This window comes from Bos taurus, chromosome 5, assembly GCF_002263795.3.
Source record: "Bos taurus isolate L1 Dominette 01449 registration number 42190680 breed Hereford chromosome 5, ARS-UCD2.0, whole genome shotgun sequence".
Lineage (NCBI taxonomy): Eukaryota > Metazoa > Chordata > Mammalia > Artiodactyla > Bovidae > Bos > Bos taurus.
In genome coordinates, this window is record NC_037332.1 from 42,464,001 (window position 1) to 42,482,256 (window position 18,256).

The 18,256-nt window shown below is 38.2% G+C and overlaps 1 protein-coding gene across 3 annotated transcripts in view; it reads left to right on the forward strand.

Annotated features, from left to right (window-relative positions):
* CPNE8 (copine 8) overlaps positions 1–8,420 on the forward strand; it is a 278,744-nt gene extending 270,324 nt beyond the window's left edge. For 2 of the 3 annotated variants that reach the window (NM_001098085.2, XM_024991935.2), the window contains one exon: positions 6,538–8,420. In NM_001098085.2, the coding sequence (NP_001091554.2) occupies positions 6,538–6,726 (189 nt within the window). In that variant the 3' untranslated portion in view covers positions 6,727–8,420. Of the gene's footprint in view, positions 1–1,909; positions 2,336–6,537 lie in introns of those variants that run through there. The other variant, XM_010805078.4, reaches the window with a different exon arrangement.
* The last annotated feature ends 9,836 nt before the right edge of the window (positions 8,421–18,256 follow it).

Below are 18,256 nucleotides of genomic sequence, written 5' to 3' on the forward strand. Positions count from 1 at the left end.
CTCTGTCCATGGAATTCTCCATGCAGGGACACTGAAATGGGTAGCCATTCCCTTCATCAGCAGATCTTGCCAATCCAGAGATCAAACACAGTTCTCCTGCATTGTAGGCAAGTTTGTACCATCTGAGCTACCCGGAAAGCCCAGTAAGAAGTAGAGTTACAGTGTAATCTTGAAATTTCTTATTCTAAAATATTTAACAAGTATTTTGTATATCTTTGATTCTAAAACCTAAACATAGCATTTAAGAGAATACATGGTCTGCCTTAATCTTCCTTTTTAGCTATACACAAATACAAGCAAACACGCATGCCCACTTTGCCCAGGCAAATAGGACAATTAATTGTCTTTGCATCACCCATTTCTCTAGTTCTGCTCTTATTTTCTCTTGTCATTTTACCTGGAATACTCTTCCACCTCATTGGGCTGACTAAAACCCTACATTTTGAAATTTCCCAGTGTACACAGCCTTTTACAAAGCTCTCCACCTGAACTCTTGAATAAATTCCCCCATTCTTTTACTTTATTAACGTATTGCTTTATATCTTCCTCAAAATACTGGCCACTTTGACTTTTAACGTTTATAAATAAGGACACTGAAGCCCAAGATGGAATATTAACCAACTGGTGAGAAATTATTTAGGTCACAAGTCTGTAGATCCAAAAAAGCCAACAGAGTTCTGATTCCAAAATCTTTTCTGTTATAATGCATCCACTCTCCTAAAAGGCCAAATTATAATTAAGATTAAGAAGATCTATTCCCCTTTTCATATCACTGTAGTAGTTAATGTATAATAGATCAATTTGAATTTAATTAATATCTCTGATACATACAACTATCTGATCTTGGGATAAGTTAATGAAACTTAAAGTTTTTATTTTCTTCTTTGTAAGTTCATAATATCCTTATAAGAACTAAATAGATATTGTACTAAATCACTCAGAAGAAAGCCTTCCAACTGCCAGTTGCTCAAAAAATTAATATCAATATCAGTTATTATTGACAGTATATTAGCATAGTCCAGTGTGAAGGCATTTTTATATCATTGTTTCCTAGCAGCCGTACCTTGGCATATGACATTGTAGTCAGTCTTATGTGTGATTATATTCATTGTCTCAAGATTCACTCTCATATGGCTATAATATAAACAGCATGCAGGATGAGATTCTATTGTTGTTATTATAAAACTTCAGTGAGTTATTTTCTAAATCAATATATGTAAAGGTTTTCCATTTACTTGCTTATGCTATGGATTGGCCATTTAATATAATGCAGTATCATTTATCCTGGCTTCATTCAGCTGCTATCCAGCCTATCATTCCCTTAAAAAATATATTTAAATCATATTTTCCATTAGAAGGTGAATAATAACCTTGAAGGCTTAGACATGAAAAGCACTAACGGAGCTCTGCAAAGTAGGAACAACAAATTTAGGTACTAGTACCATAATCTAAAAAATGTAATTCCTGATCTATTTGTTATTAAAACATCTGTTTTTTCCACTTTTCCAGCAAATGCTGTAAGATGTGTTAAATTTTTATTGAAGTAAATATAAATTTATTTTTAACAATGTTATGACACTCTGGAATGTCAAAACTAAGACTCAAAATCATTGTTCTCACAATACATACAGCTCTACTTATCCTTAAAACACGTTCATAAATAATGGGTAAGAAAGAAATCTTAGTTTTCAACCAAGCAGGGAGGTATATATCTCACTTAACTTATGTTTACTAAATGTGGGCACAGATTCTGATATGTCCCTTGAGTATGGACTTTGCTCCTGAGTTAAGAGTACCTGTGATATTATCAACAGGAGTATGCCTGATCCCATATGTGTGTTGGGAGCAGAGAAAAAGATGGCTGACAATGTTCTACTCACTAACCTAAATTATCTCATCCTTTCCAAAGGAACATTCAACTCTTCAGTAAGTCAAGAAGCACTTCCCTACATGAGACATGAAAATGATAAGTGACTCTGTTTCCTTTACCTCTTATCAATGTTGAACCTCACACTATTCATGACAAAATTATACTCTCTTTCTTCTTGGACTATTGTTCATATACTTCTACAGTAACTATTTTCCACTCAACTTATCAGACCCTTCTGTTTATTGTCCCTTTTAATCACTTATTTCTGATCACTGTACCTAGGGACCTTCTGTTCAAAATAACACCCACACATTTATGAATGTATGTTGGTCACTGGTACCATAAATTAACTTGGACCCTTAAACTGTTCAGGTTAGGGGAACAAATCAATTTTTACTTTGAACAATTTGTCATATTCATACAAAGAATACCAATAAATGCATTCTATTCAGTGGAAATATACCATATCCTTGACACTCTGCATCTTTATTTTATACTTATATCCAGTATAAGGAAAATGTTCTACAGAGTTCCTCTAACAACTAACTTTGCCTATTTGTGAAAAAAGTGAATCAGTTTGGGCAAATGAGCTTTAAGTTGCAGTTCTGTTCAATTTAGTTGTTCCTTTTTTTTTCTTTTTTTTAATTTTATTTTATTTTTAAACTTTATATAATTGTATTAGTTTTGCTAAATATCAAAATGAATCTGCCACAGGTATACATGTGTTCCCCATCCTAGACCCTCCTCCCTCTTCCCTCCCCATACCATCCCTCTGGGTCGTCCCAGTGCACTAGCCCCAAGCATCCAGTATCGTGCATCGAACCTGGACTAGCATCTCGTTTCTTACATGATATTTTACGTGTTTCAATGTCATTCTCCCAAATCTTCCCACCCTCTCCCTCTCCCACAGAGTCCATAAGACTGTTCTATACATCAGTGTCTCTTTTGCTGTCTCGTACACAGGGTTATTGTTACCATCTTTCTAAATTCCATATATATGCGTTAGTATACTGTATTGATGTTTTTCCTTCTGGCTTACTTCACTCTGTATAATAGGCTCCAGTTTCATCCACCTCATTAGAACTGATTCAAATGTATTCTTTTTAATGGCTGAGTAATACTCCATTGTGTATATGCACCACAGCTTTCTTATCCATTCATCTGCTGATGGACATCTAGGTTGCTTCCATGTCCTGGCTATTATAAACAGTGCTGCGATGAACATTGGGGTACACGTGTCTCTTTCCCTTCTGGTTTCCTCAGTGTGTATGCCCAGCAATGGGATTGCTGGATCATAAGGCAGTTCTATTTCCAGTTTTTTAAGGAATCTCCACACTGTTCTCCATAGTGGCTGTACTAGGTTGCATTCCCACCAACAGTGTAAGAGGGTTCCCTTTTCTCCACACCCTCTCCAGCATTTATTATTTGTAGACTTTTGGATCGCAGCCATTCTGACTGGTGTGAAATGATACCTCATAGTGGTTTTGATTTGCATTTCTCTGATAATGAGTGATGTTGAGCATCTTTTCATGTATTTGTTAGCCATCTGTATGTCTTCTTTGGAGAAATGTCTATTTAGTTCTTTGGCCCATTTTTTGATTGGGTCATTTATTTTTCTGGAGTTGAGCTGTAGGAGTTGCTTGTATATTTTTGAGATTAGTTGTTTGTCAGTTGCTTCATTTGCTATTATTTTCTCCCATTCTGAAGGCTGTCTTTTCACCTTGCTAATAGTTTCCTTTGATGTGCAGAAGCTTTTAAGGTTAATTAGGTCCCATTTGTTTATTTTTGCTTTTATTTCCAATATTCTGGGAGGTGGGTCATAGAGGATCCTGCTGTGATGTATGTTGGAGAGTGTTTTGCCTATGTTCTCCTCTAGGAGTTTTATAGTTTCTGGTCTTACGTTTAGATCTTTAATCCATTTTGAGTTTATTTTTGTGTATGGTGTTAGAAAGTGTTCTAGTTTCATTCTTTTACAAGTGGTTGACCAGATTTCCCAGCACCACTTGTTAAAGAGATTGTCTTTAATCCATTGTATATTCTTGCCTCCTTTGTCAAAGATAAGGTGTCCATATGTGCGTGGATTTATCTCTGGGCTTTCTATTTTGTTCCATTGATCTATATTTCTGTGTTGTTGTTCCTACTTTCCGAAATTTGAAAGAGATAAAAACTTGATAAAAAAATATTTCTTGTAAAGTTTGATATGAGTGTAAACAAAAGACTAGTAAGAAAATAGTCCAATATTTATATTGCATATATAAATGTATACATTAATGAATAGTAATAATGACTATCATACATATTATGAGCTTAAAACTGTTTTAAGCACTTATTTGTTGATGTTTTTAATATAACAAACAGATAAAGAAGGTTTTATTATTATCTTCATTTTATAGAAAAAGAAACTGAATGACAGTAGAAAATAACTTGTCCAAGATCACGCAGCTAATAAGCAGCAGGACCAGCCTCTGAACCTGGGGAGTCTAATTCCAGAGTTTGTGAGTTGAGGGAATAAAAAGATAACTGCATTTAGCTTCCATGGTCTAGGAAAAAAGTCAAAACCAAAATAAAAGTAAATAAAAGAGCAAAGTTGAGGTAAAGGAAAGACACAAGCAGGTAAGGTCTCCCTCTTCCCTAGAAAAGAATAAACTATTTGCCAGAGTGTTGCCATTTCCCTGAAATATAGGTGTTAGCTATAAATTGTTCAAAAACTGATCTCCTATAAAATAGATATAGATCTCTACTTCCCAGGTGCTGCTAGTGGTAAAGAACCTGCCTGCCAGTGCAGGAGACATAAGAGACGCGGGTTAGATCCCTAAGTCAAGAAGATGCCCTAGAGGAGGTCATAGAAATCCCCTCCAGTATTCTTGCCTGGAGAATCCCATGGGCAGAGAAGCCTGGTGGGCTACAATCCATAGGGTTGCAAAGAGTCAGACACAAATGAAGGGACTTAGCACACACACAGGCAACCAAACCATCACTAAATGTTTATTTTTAAAATAATATGCCTTTTAAAATAAGAATGAAATAAACAATAGCAGAATTTAGATATTTTTTCTCATCAGTCCTTCACTGTGTTCACCTTATAGTGTCAGAAAGAAAATAACCCTAACTTTGTTTGCATCTCTTTGCTTTTTTGTTAAAAATATCATATTGTCCAAATTAGATAATAACTTTACAAACATTCATATATGCCTATTTCTTTTCTCAACTGAAGATTATATTTACTCTGTCAGTGTTTTTCTTATCCTTACTTAGCTACCTTTAAGATAAGAGAAAGATTTGTCACCTTCTATCACATTTCTAAAAGTTGTGTTGTTTTCCTCTTGGTACCATAACAGGGTAAAATTATGATCATATAAGTATTCTTCTGTCTGTAGTATGCCTTATATTAAAAAGAAAGAAGTACTTTTCTGATCTTCCTTAAAAGATATTGCTTTCACTGTATAAGTGGTATTACATTTGCTATTTAACATTTTAACTTGTTTTATCTATCACAAGTATCTGACTGGTTTAAAGTCTGCTTCCTAATAACAGTTGTTTTCTGAAAGCACATCTTGAGTAACTGTGTAAATCAAAAGTAAATTTCTCAAAATAAACTTAAAGTAGTTACGTATGAGATGAGAGTGTGCTCACTCCCTGATTCTCTGGGGGGAAAAAATGATTTAATTTAAACTTCAAAACATTATATTTTAAAGTTGTTCAACCTCCTGAAACGTCTTCACTGTGCCTTTTCTCCAAAACCTAAAATTACTGCATGCCCAAACTATCACAACATTACCAGTTCTCAAGTTGCTTTCAAGAATCATCATGTCTCTAAGGGGAAATTGAATCACTCCTCTCAAACAGCACAATGTTTTATTAAGTAACCTTTATAACAGAGAACAGAATCAAGCAATCTATTGTCAGAGTATTCAGTGATACAGATTCTCACATGATTGTTTATATAAAGATAGAGCAATCATTTTTATGTATTGTAAAAATAATTTTGATATTTGGTATACGTCAATAAGAAGTATACCAAAATCTATGCTGAAGTTTTCCAATTGTTTATTGTTTGCCTTTCCAAATAACATACAAAAATCAAGCATATTTCAGGTTCATACTAATATGAAATGTATAAATTTTTTATTCATTGTCCATGTGGTTTGATGGTCTGGTAATATAATTTAAACTACTTAACATGTGTTCAGGAATCTTTAGCAATGTACACTATTTTTTAACCCTGAATTGAGTAATATTTCTACACTGAAAGCTGAGTTAAGCATGCATTAACTTCATTTGAGAAGAAACTGAACCCTGAGGAAGATAGTGCTCCATTCAATTGGGAGTCAGGTTAGGTGTAGAACTCAGAACTGCATAATGCATGTAGCAACATGATGGGTGTATCAGGACCAGGAGACAGTTATTGTGGGGAAAAAACATAAATAACAATCACATCTCATTTTAGAAAAATTATAAGAAAGTTGTGGTCACTGTTAGAGCTATTTATAATGAATCAAATCTCTTTAAATCATAGTAATTATTATGCATCTTGCCATTCATTACTCTAGTTTCTCTGATTCTCCTACAACCAAAAGTTCATATATGTTAGTTTTGTGTCTATTTTTTTATTTATTTAAATAGCATGGTAAGCTCTGTTAAATAACTTACTTTCAACTCTGTTTTAGTTCGTGCCATTCAGAGATTATATTGACAGAAGTGGAAACCACATTCTGAGCATGGCTAGATTAGCTAAAGATGTCCTAGCGGAGATCCCTGAGCAGTTTCTGTCCTACATGAGGGCCAGAGGAATCAAGCCATCGCCTGCACCTCCCCCATACACCCCATCTACACATGTGTTACAGACTCAAATATAACTCTGTTCCAAAATGCTAATGTAACTACACTTTGGTTAGAACTGCTGAGTCCATTCTTTTCTCCTGGTGCTCCATAATGAACCAGGGAATAAAATATTCATCTCAGTTTGGTTTCAGCAGAATTGGTTAGTATGCTGTTTTCTATCCAAAATTTATTATCTTCCTAAACCAAAACTGTAAATATGGTTGTTGCATGAGCAACAGAAAAACTGTTTATATGCTTGACGCAAAATATGATGTCTTGTATGAATCTTTAAAAGTTTTTGGAAAAACAGCTAATTTCCAGTGAATTGTCGGGAAAAAGCACAACCTATGTTTTTAACTCAGATATTGTCTTAGACTGCTATGTGTATAGGAAAGCAGTCTCTCTGTATCAATGTTTACATGTTACTACTTTTTAAATTACAGTACTTTTATAACTATTCTTAAGAATACAAGTTTTGAATATTGAATCCTTTGTCTTCTAAATTGCAATAGCTATAATCACAAGAGCAATATCTTTGAATGACTGTCTGATCAAGTGCAATTGCAAAGAAGGGAAAGTAAAAATAAGTTCACATTTCTCAGTGAGTTGTCTTATGAAGCTGCATCTGTTTAGTAAACAGTTTTCCTATGCTATTTGTCAAGTATGGGAATTTACACTTAGCAGCTGTGTATCCTGAAAGAACATGCACTTTTTCATCAAGTTTGGGTTCTAAATTTAAACTGCAGTTTGTTTATGTTTTGTAATAATAAGTAGAAATAATAAAAAGTCAAACATTGTGTACTATAAATGCACAGAAAATACTTTGTGTAAAAAGTAATGTCTTTATATTGCAATACTATGTAGAAAGACTAAAATTCAGAGTATTTAACTGTGCAGCAGATGTTTTAAACACTTTTTTTCATTATACCTTGCTTAGATATTATTTTAATTCAAAGGGATACTGGCTCTTTTGATTTGTATTCCTTTCCAAGTTGCCACACAGAATGTACAGGCAAGAAGTTTTTTGTGAAATTCCCAATTAAATATATACAACTGCGTGACTTAATACTCGACACATTTGTGAAAAAAATCTGCTCCTATGTTCTGATCTGATAGTACACAGTTAAAAATTGTAAAGAGCTTTTGCATGTACAGTTTTTATGAGGATTACAGTTTTGTGGCAAGAATGACAGTTGTGTCTAAATTAAAGCATTTCTCTAGAACAAATGGCCTTAAATTCTTAAAGAATTCCTGGAAATGATTGTGAATTTCCTTTAAGTAATAGAAAAGTATGTTTATTTCTTTCTTTTATGTCAACAGTGTACCTGCTTTATAATATTTTCCTTATATCCTATTTATTACTCGGTTTATTTCTACTATGTGTTGTTCTATTTGTCCCAAGTTGACTAAAGGTGACTTTTATAAGCATGAAATTATTTTACAGAAAAGGAAAATATACATATATTCACATATCTAACAATAGCAATGTTATATAATTATGCAATCTTTAATTGTTCATTTTGGAATATAAATTAAAATCTTTGAAAGGATAACTGTTTGCTCTCTAAATTTTATGTATAAATGACATAGAATCTGATGATTTCCTTTACTGGTCCTAAATGTTTATGCCAGCATAGTTTATTACCCTGCAATTTTATTATTATTTGCCGTCATTCTTCAGTTCAAAAATAAAAATAAATAAAATCAATATTCTTTCCCTCTTGTAAAACATCAGTTGTTTCTTTTTTAATTGATCAGAAAAAAATGAAAGTTGTGTGCTTCTTTGTCTAAATATTAGTGTGCCCAAATCTTGAGGGGGCACAAGGTTAAGAAACAGGCTCAGTTACAAGCTTTATCCTTTGCATGGTTGAGAATAATAATTAGAAATGTGTGTAATATTAGTAACAAGCATAAGATTAGAAAATACCTAGACTTGTCTCTTTGTTGCATAAATGAAGACACCAGGACTGAAAGGGTTAGGTGATTTATCTAAAACTGTAAAAATAGAATGGGAAAGACTAGACATCTCTTCAAGAAAATTAGAGATACCAAGGAAACATTTCATGCAAAGATGGAAAAAATAAAAAATAGAAACAGTATGGACCTAACAGAAGCAGAAGATATTAAGAAAATGTGGCAAGAATAACTGAAGAATTACACAGAAATATCTTAATGATCTGGATAACCACTATGGTGTGATCACTCACCTAGAGCCAGACATCTTGGAGTGCAAAGTCAATTGGGCCTTAGCATCACTACAAACAAAGCTAGTGGAGGTGATGGAATTCAAGCTGAGCTATTTCAAATCCTAAAGACAATGCTGTGAAAGTGCTGCAGTCAGTATGCCAGCAAATTTGGAAAACTCAGCAATGGCTACAGGACTGGGAAAGGTCAGTTTTCATTCCAATCCCAAAGAAAGGCAGTGCCAAAGAATGTTCAAACTATTGCACAATTGCATTCATTTCACATGCTAGCAAAGTAATGCTCAAATTTCTCCAAGCTAGACTTCTACAGTATGTAAAATAACAATATTCAACATGTTCCAGATGTTCAAGCTGGATATAGAAAAGTCAGAGGAACCAGAGATCAAATTTTCAATATCCATTTGGACCGTAGAAAGACATCTACTTCTGCTTCGTTGACTACACAAAAACCTTTGACTGTGTGGATCACAGCAAATTGTGGAAAATTCTTAAAGAGATGGGAATACCAGACCACCTTACCTGACTCCTGAGAAACCTGTATGCAGATCAAGAAGCAATATTTAGAACCAGACATGGAAAAACAGACTAGTTCCAAATTGGGAAAGGAGTACATCAAGGCTGTATATTGTCAACCTGCTTATTCAACTTATATGCGGAGTACATCATGTGAAATGCTGGGCTGATTCAACCACTTGAATCAGGATTGCCGGGAGAAATGGCAATAACCTCAGATATGCACATGACACCACCCTTATGGCAGAAAACGAAGAGGAACTAAAGAGCCTCTTGATGAAGGTGAAAGAGGAGAGTAAAAAAGCTGGCTTAAAACTCAACAGTCAAAAAATGAAGATCATGGCATCCAGTCCCATCACTTCACAGCAAATAGATGGGGAAACAGTGGAAACAGTGACTATTTTCTTGTGCTCCAAAATCACTGTAGATGGTGACTGCAGTCATGAAATTAAAAGACGCTTACTCCTTGAAAGAAAAATTATGACCAACCTAGACAGTGTATTAAAAAGCAGAGACATTACTTTGCCAACAAAGGTCCATATAATCAAATCTATGGTTTTCCCAGTAGTAATGTGTGGATGTGAGAGTTGGACAATAAAGAAGGCTGAGTACCAAAGAATAGATGCTTTTGATCTGTGGTGTTGGAGAAAACTCTAGAGAGTCTCTTGGACTGCAAGAAATCAAACCAGTCAATCCTAAAGGTAATCAAGCCTGAATGTCATTGGAAAGACTGATACTGAAGCTGAAGCTCCAGTACTTTGGTCACCTGATGCATAGAGCTGATTGATTAGAAAAGACCCTGATGAAGGGCGATCCCATAATGGTGAAGGAATAGGACAGGGAGATACTTTCTCCCCTACAAATTCATAAAAAGATTATTTGAATGCAGAGCGACTTCCATAAAACAACTTCTGAACACTGTCGGAGGACACCAGGCACCCAGAAAGGCAGCCCAGTTGCCTCAAAAGGAGGTAGGACAAAATATAAAAGATGAAAATAGAGACAAAGGATTTAGGGATAGAGGGCTTATCCTGGGGAGGGAGTCATGAAGGAGAAGTTTCCATGCAACAGGAAACCCTCTCACAGGCATGTCAGTGGAGAGATTTGGAATCTCAGAGGGGCTACATAACTGGAAAAATAAAAAACCACAGAGTATGTGCCTAACTGCAACTACCAGTGGAGAAGCAGCTCAGACACTCGCATCCACCAGCAGTGAGTGAGGGCTGGGCAGAGAGGCGTGGGCTGCATCATTGGTCTTTAGGGTAAGGATCAGGCTTGAATGCCCTGAGGACAATCTGATGGGGCTAATGTGACATAATAACCCAAACCATAGGATCACCAGAGACACAAAGAAAAAGAACCTTTCTGGCAAAAGGCTCTAACACCACATGGTGACCCCTGGCATGCTCACAGAAGAAAGACTTGTGCCCTACCAAATACCAAAGGAGAGCAAGCCAGCTACCATTTAGGGCCCTCTCTCCCTAGAGGCAGAGAGGCAGAAGTGCAGCAGCCAGAGCCAGAAGGCAAGGGGCTGCTCCAATTTCAGCCCCAGAGACTGCATTTTCCACCAAACTGTGAGCAGGCTGCCAGTTGCTAAGCACATCTTCCTGGGATCCTGGAAGGCTCACATCTGCCAGGAATATCACAGCCTTAGATCAGCTCCTCAGAGGAGACACACACCACACCTGGGGCTGTGCCCTCATGGCACACCCAGGAAACTGAGCAGCCAAGAATAGGGAGATGCATAAGACTTCACAGCCCACCTGGGACAGTGCGCTCATCAAGCACCCAGTTGCCTGAGCAGCTTGGACCTGGGAAGGGCGAAAATTGCCCAGCCCATCTAGATCTGTGCTCTTGTGGAGCACCTGAGAACCTGAGTGACTCAGACCTGGGAAATGCACAAAACTCAGGGCTCACTTGGGACAGTACCCTTGCAGAGCACCCTGGAGCCTGAGCAGGGTGGACCTGGGAAGCACACACCACCTTGGACTGTAGCAAACCCACTATAGTACCACACATGCCCGTGGTATTTGTTTGCAGAGTCCATCTCCACAGCACAACTGAACAAGTGAGCCTAAATAAGGGGCCACATTTGTCCCCTCTTGTGAGGGCAGAAATTAGACACTGAAGATACTTGCAAACAGAGGAATCCAAAATAAACAAATAAGGGTGAACTGCCCTGGAAGTGCGGAGAAGGCGATGGCACCCCACTCCAGTACTCTTGCCTGGAAAATCCCATGGATGGAGGAGCCTGGTAGGCTGCAGTCCATGGGGTCGCTAAGAGTCGGACACGACTGAGTGACTTCACCTTTCACTTTTATGCATTGGAGAAGGAAATGGCAACCCACCCCAGTGTTCTTGCCTGGAGAATCCCAGGGATGGCGGAGCCTGGTGGCCTGCCCTCTATGGGGTCGCACAGAATCGGATACGACTGAAGCGACTTAGCAGCAGCAGTAGCAGCCCTGGAAGTGACAGGTGCAACAGATTAAAACCCTGCAGATAATGCTGGGATTATGCATTTAAGGGGCAACTATAGAACTTTAGAACAAGTACAAGCCAGAACAAGGGACTATCTGCCGCTGAATTGACCCCACGCTTCCCACAACAGCTCCAAGAGAAATTCCTAGATATATTTTTGCTATTATCACTTTTTAATTTTTAAAAAATTTTAATGCTTTATTACGCCTTTAACTTTCATGTTTATAACCTACTATTGCAAGGAGATCCAACCAGTCTATCCTATAGGAAATCAGTCCTGAATATTCATTAGAAGGACTGACGCTGAAGCTGAAACTCCAATTCTTTGGCCACCTGATGCCAAGAACTGACTTATTTGAAAAGACCCTGATGCTGGGAAATATTGAAGGCGGGAGCAGAAAAGGACAACAGAGGATGAAATGGTTGGATGGCATCACTGACTTCATGGACCTGAATTTGAGTAAACTCCAGGAGTTGGTGACAGACAAGAAAGCCTAGCATGCTGCAGTCCATGAGGTCACAAAGAGTCAGACACGACTGAGCAACTGAATAGAACTGATTACCTTTCTTAAAAAATAACCTTATTTAAAAAAAAAAATCCAAATATTTTTATTAATCTTTGTGACCAATTTTGTTTTGTATTTTTATATTGTATTTTTGAGAGTCTAACCTCTATTCTAGGTTTTTAATCTTTGCTTTTTGATATTTATTATCAATTTTGTACCTTTAAAAATCTAATCTTCAGTAACCATTTTCACATAAGGATTTGATTACTAACTTGATTGTTCTCTTCCCTTTTGACACTCCATTTTCTCTTCCTGGTCACCTCTGTCTCCCCCCTCCCTCTTCTCTTCTCTTCTCTTCTCTATGAATCTCTCTGGGTGTTCCTGGCTGTGAAGAGTTCTTTCACCATTAACCTAGGGGTTTTATCTTCAGTGCTGTATAGATGGAGAAGTCTCAAGGCTACTGTAAAAGGAGGACCAAAGCCCAGAGGCAAGAGGCTCACTCCAGAATTTTAGAACATCAGACAACTCCTGTCTATAGGGAGCATTAATAGACAAGAGCCCAAGCAAAAGTCTCCATACCTACACTGAAACCAAGCTCCTCCCAAGAGACAGCAAGTTCCAATGAAAGACACACCATACTAATTCTCCAGTAAAACAGGAACACAACCCTGAACATTAAAAGATGGGCTTCCCAAAGCCATATCAAAACCATATACAACCAAAAGTCACTACTGGACACTTCACTGCACTCCAGGGAGAAGAGATCCAGCTCCACCCACAAGAACACAGGCACAAGTTCCCCCAACTAGGAAACCTTGAGAAGCCACTGGTCCAACCCCAACCATAAGAGGCAGACTCCACAAAGAAGAGGAACCACAACCTTCTAGCCTGTAGAAAGGACACCTCAAACACAGCAATCTAATCAAAATGAAAAGGCAGAGAAATATCCAGTAGCTCAAGGAATATGATACGTCAGTTCAGTTCTGTTCAGTCACTCAGTCACGTCCAACTCTTTGCAACCCCATGAACTACAGCACACCAGGCCTCCCTGTCCATCACTAACTCCTGGAGTTTACCCAAACTCAAGTCCTTTGAGTAGGTGATGCCATCCAGCCATCTCATCCTCTGTCGTCCCCTTCTCCTTCTGCTCCCAATCCTTCCCAGCATCAGAGTCTTTTCCAATGAGTCAACTCTTCGCATGAGGTGGCCAAAGCATTGGAGTTTCAGCTTTAGCATCATTCCTTCCAAAGAACACCTAGGACTGATCTCCTTTAGGATGGACTGGTTGGATCTCCTTGCAGTCTAGGGGACTCTCAAGAGTCTTCTCCAACACCACAGTTCAGAAAGAATCAATTCTTCAACACTCAGCTTTCTTTAAAGTCAAACTCTCACATCCATACATGACTACTGGAAAAACCTTGACTAGATGGACCTTTGTTGACAAAGTAATGTTTCTGCTTTTTAATATGCTGTCTAGGTTGGTCATAACTTTCCTTCCAAGGAGTAAGCATCTTTTAATTTCATGGCTGCAATCACCATCTGCAGTGATTTTGGAACCCAAAAAAATAAACTCAGCCACTGTTTCCCCATCTATTTGCCATGAACTGATGGGACCAGATGCCATGATTTTAGTTTTCTGAACGTTGAGCTTTAAGCCTACTCTTTCACTCTCCTCTTTCCCTTTCATCAATAGGCTCTTTAGTTCTTCACTTTGTGCCATAAGGGTGGTGTCATCTGCATATCTGAGGTTATTGATATTTCTCTCAGCAATCTTGATTCCAGCTTGTGCTTCATCCAGCCCAGCATTTCTCATGATGTACTCTGCTGCTAAGTCGCTTCAGTCGTGTCCAACTCTGTGCGACCCCGTAGACGGCAGCCCACCAGGCTCCACCATCCCTGGGATTCTCCAGGCAAGAACACTGGAGTGGGTTGCCATTTCCTTCTCCAATGCAGGAAAGTGAAAAGTGAAAGTGAAGTCGCTCAGTCGTGTCCGACTCTTAGCGACCCCATGGACTGCAGTCTACCAGACTCCTCTGTCCACGGGATTTTCCAGGCAAGAGTACTGGAGTGGGTTGCCATGATGTACTCTGCGTATAAGTTAAATAAGCAGTGTGACAATATACAGCCTTGACGTACTCCTTTTCCTATTTGGAACCAGTCCGTCGTTCCATGTCCAGTTCTAACTGTTGCTTCCTGACCTGCATACAGGTTTCTTAAGAGGCAGGTCAGGTGGCCTGGTATTCCCATCTCTTTCAGAATTTTCCACAGTTTATTATGATCCACACAGTCAAAGGTTTTGGCATAGTCAATAAAGCAGAAATAGATGTTTTTCTAGAACTCTCTTGCTTTTTCAATGATCCAGCAAATGTTGATAATTTGATCTCTGGTTCCTCTGCCTTTTCTAAAACCAGCTTGAACATCTGGAAGTTCATGGTTCAAACCCACCAAACCAAACAAAATAGGGGGAGATAAGGAGTCCACCTGAAAAATAATTCAGAATAATGATAGTATAGATGACCCAAAGTCCTGAAAATAAAATGGAGTTACAGATAAATAGACTAGAGACCAGGATTGAGAAGATGCAATAAATGGACCTAGAAGAAGTAAAGATGAGTCAGTCAATAATGAACAATGAAATAACTGAGATTAAAAACGCTCTGGAGGGAGCCAACAGTAGAATAACTGAGGCAAAAGAGAGGATAATGAGGTGGAAGATAGAATGGTGGAAATAAAGGAAGCAGAGAAGAAAAAAGAGTAAAAAGAAATGAAGACAATCTCACAGACGTCTGGGACAATTTTAAACACCTCAACGTTTGAAACATAGGTGTCCCAGAAAAAGAAGACAAAAAGAAAAGCCATAAGAAAATACTGGAGGAGATAATAATCAAAAACTTCCCTAAAATGGGGAAGGAAATAGCCACCCAAGTCCAATAAACCGAGAGAGTCCCAAACAGGATAAACCCAAGGTGAAACACCCCAAGACACATATTAATCAATCTAACAAAAATTAAACACAAAGAACAATTATTAAAAGCCACAAGGGAAGAGCAGCAAACAATACACAAGGGGATCCCCATAAGGATAACAGCTGATCTTTCAATAGAAATTCTTCAAGCCAGAGGGAATAGCGAGACACGCATGAAGTGATAAAAGAAAAAAACCTAAAACCAAGATTACTATAACTAGCAAGGATCTCATTCAGATATGAAGGAGAAATCAAAAGCTTTACAGACAAGCAAAATCTGAGAGAATTCAGCGCTACCAAACCAACTCTCAACAAATGCTAACGGATCTTCTCTAGACAGGAAACACAGAAAGGGGTTATAAAAATGAATCCAAAGCAACAAAGTAAATGGTAATGGGTTCATTCAGTTCAGTTCAGTTCAGTCACTCAGTCGTGTCCGACTCTTTGCGACCCCATGAATCTCAGTACGCCAGGCCTCCCTGTCCATCACCAACTCCCAGAGTTCACTCAAACTCACGTCCATCGAGTCGGTGATGCCATCCAGCCATCTCATCCTCTGTCGTCCCCTTCTCCTCCTGCCCTGAATCCCTCCCAGCATCAACGTCTTTTCCAATAAGTCAACTCTTCACATGAGGTGGCCAAAGTACTAGAGTTTCAGCTTTAGCATCATTCCTTCCAAAGAACACCCAGGACTGATTTCCTTTAGAATGGACTGGTTGGATCTCCTTGCAGTCCAAGGGACTCTCAAACTTATCAATAATTACCTTAAGTATAAATGTGTTAAATGTTCCAACCAAAAGACAAATTCTGACCAAATGGATACAAAAAAAGACCCCTATATATGCTCTCTACAAGTGACCCACCTTAAACCTAGGGACACATACAGACTGAAAAATAGGGGCAAAAAAAGGATATTTCATGCAAATAGAGACAGAAAGTAGGAATAGCAATATTCATATCAGATAAAATAGACTTTGAAATGACCATGACAAGAGACAAAGTAGGACACCACATAATAATCAAAGAAACAATCAAAGAAGATGTAACAATTATGGATGCAACATATATGCACCCAACTTAGGAGCGCCTCAATATGTAGTGAAATGAAAGTGGCTCAGTCGTGCCTGACTCTTTGTGACCCCATGGACTATTCAGTCAATGTAATTCTCTAGGCCAGAGTAGTGGAGTGGGCAGCCTTTCCCTTCTCCAGGGGGTCTTCCCAACCCAAGGATTGAACCCAGGTCTCGCTCGTTGCAGGCAGGTTCTTTACCAGCTGAGCCACAAGAGAAGCCCCATATGTAATGCAAATGTGAACAAGTATGAAAGGGGAAATTAACAGTAACAATAATAGTGGGGGACTTCAATACCACACTCACACCAACAGAGCAGAAAATTAGCAAAGAAACACAAGCTTTAATTAGTACAGTGGACCAGTTAGACCTAATTAATATCTATAGGGCATTTCAGCCAAAAACAATGGATTGCACCTTTTTCTCAAATGCACACAGAACATTCTCCAGGATAGATCCCATCCTGGGCCACAAATCTAGCCCTAGTAAATAAAAAATAAAAAATAAAAACTGAAATCATTTCAAGCATCTTTTCTGATCACAATGCAGTAAGATTAGATATCAACTACAGGGGGAAAACTGTAAAGAAAACATACATTTGCAGACTAAACAACATGCTTCTGAATAACCAACAGATCACAGAAGAAATCAAAAAAGAAATCAAAATATGAATAGAAACAAGTGAAAATGAAAACACAATAACCCAAAACCTATGGGATTCAGTAAAAGCGATGCTAAGAGAGAGCTTTATAGCAACACAAGCCTACCTCAAGAAATAAGAGAATCTTTAAATGACCAACCTAACTTTACACCTAAAGCAACTAGACAAGGAAGAACAGAAAAACCACAAAGTTAGTAGAAGGAAAGAAATCATAAAAATCAATGCAGAAATAAGTGAAAAAGAAACAAAGGAGGCTATAGCAAAGATAAACAAAACTAAAAGCTGCTTCTTTGAGAATAGGAATAAAATAGACAAACCGTTAGCCTGACTCATCAAGGAAAAAAGGGAGAAGAATCAGATCAATAAAATTAGAAATGAAAATGGCAGAATCACAACAGACAACACAGAAATACAAAAGATCATAAGAGACAACTATGAGCAACTATATGCCAGTAAAATGGACAACTTGGAAGAAATGGACAAATTCTTTGAAAAGTATAACATTCCAAAAATGAACCAGGAATAAATACATAATCTGAACAGACCAATCACAAGCAAGGAAATCAAAACTGTAATCAAAAATCTTCCAACAAGAGAATAAGATGGCAGAGGAGTAGGTGGACATGGGGTAGGTGGACATGGAATACATCTCTCTCCACGGATACATCAGGAATGTGCATTCAGACACAGAAGTGCATGCATGGAGAACACCAGTTGAGAGCGAACAGGAGTACCTGATCATCGGGAAAGAATATATAGAACCAAGCAAAACTCGGTAGGATGAAGGGACTAGGGGGAAAAACAGGAGCGTTGCTAGAACTGGACCTGCCCTCAGAGGACTGGGGAACTGAAGGAGGGGTCGGATCCCTACATTGGGACAATTGTCTGAGTCAGAGGAGAAACATTTAAGGCTAAGAGTAAAACAGCTGATCTGTGGCAGCCTAAATGGAATGAGAATTAGACAGACCTTGCCACAATCATACATACCCTGGACAGGGATGCAGGTCCCCTAGAAGGTGCAGTGGCTGGGAGCTGGAGCTTAGGGATTGTGGAGCAATCCCAGGGTGAGGGATGCTGTTGACTGCAGAGAGCCAGACCAAGGGGACATGAGGGAAGAGATGTGGTGGAAAATGCCTGTGGAGGAAAGCCAGGCAGCCATGGAAGCAAG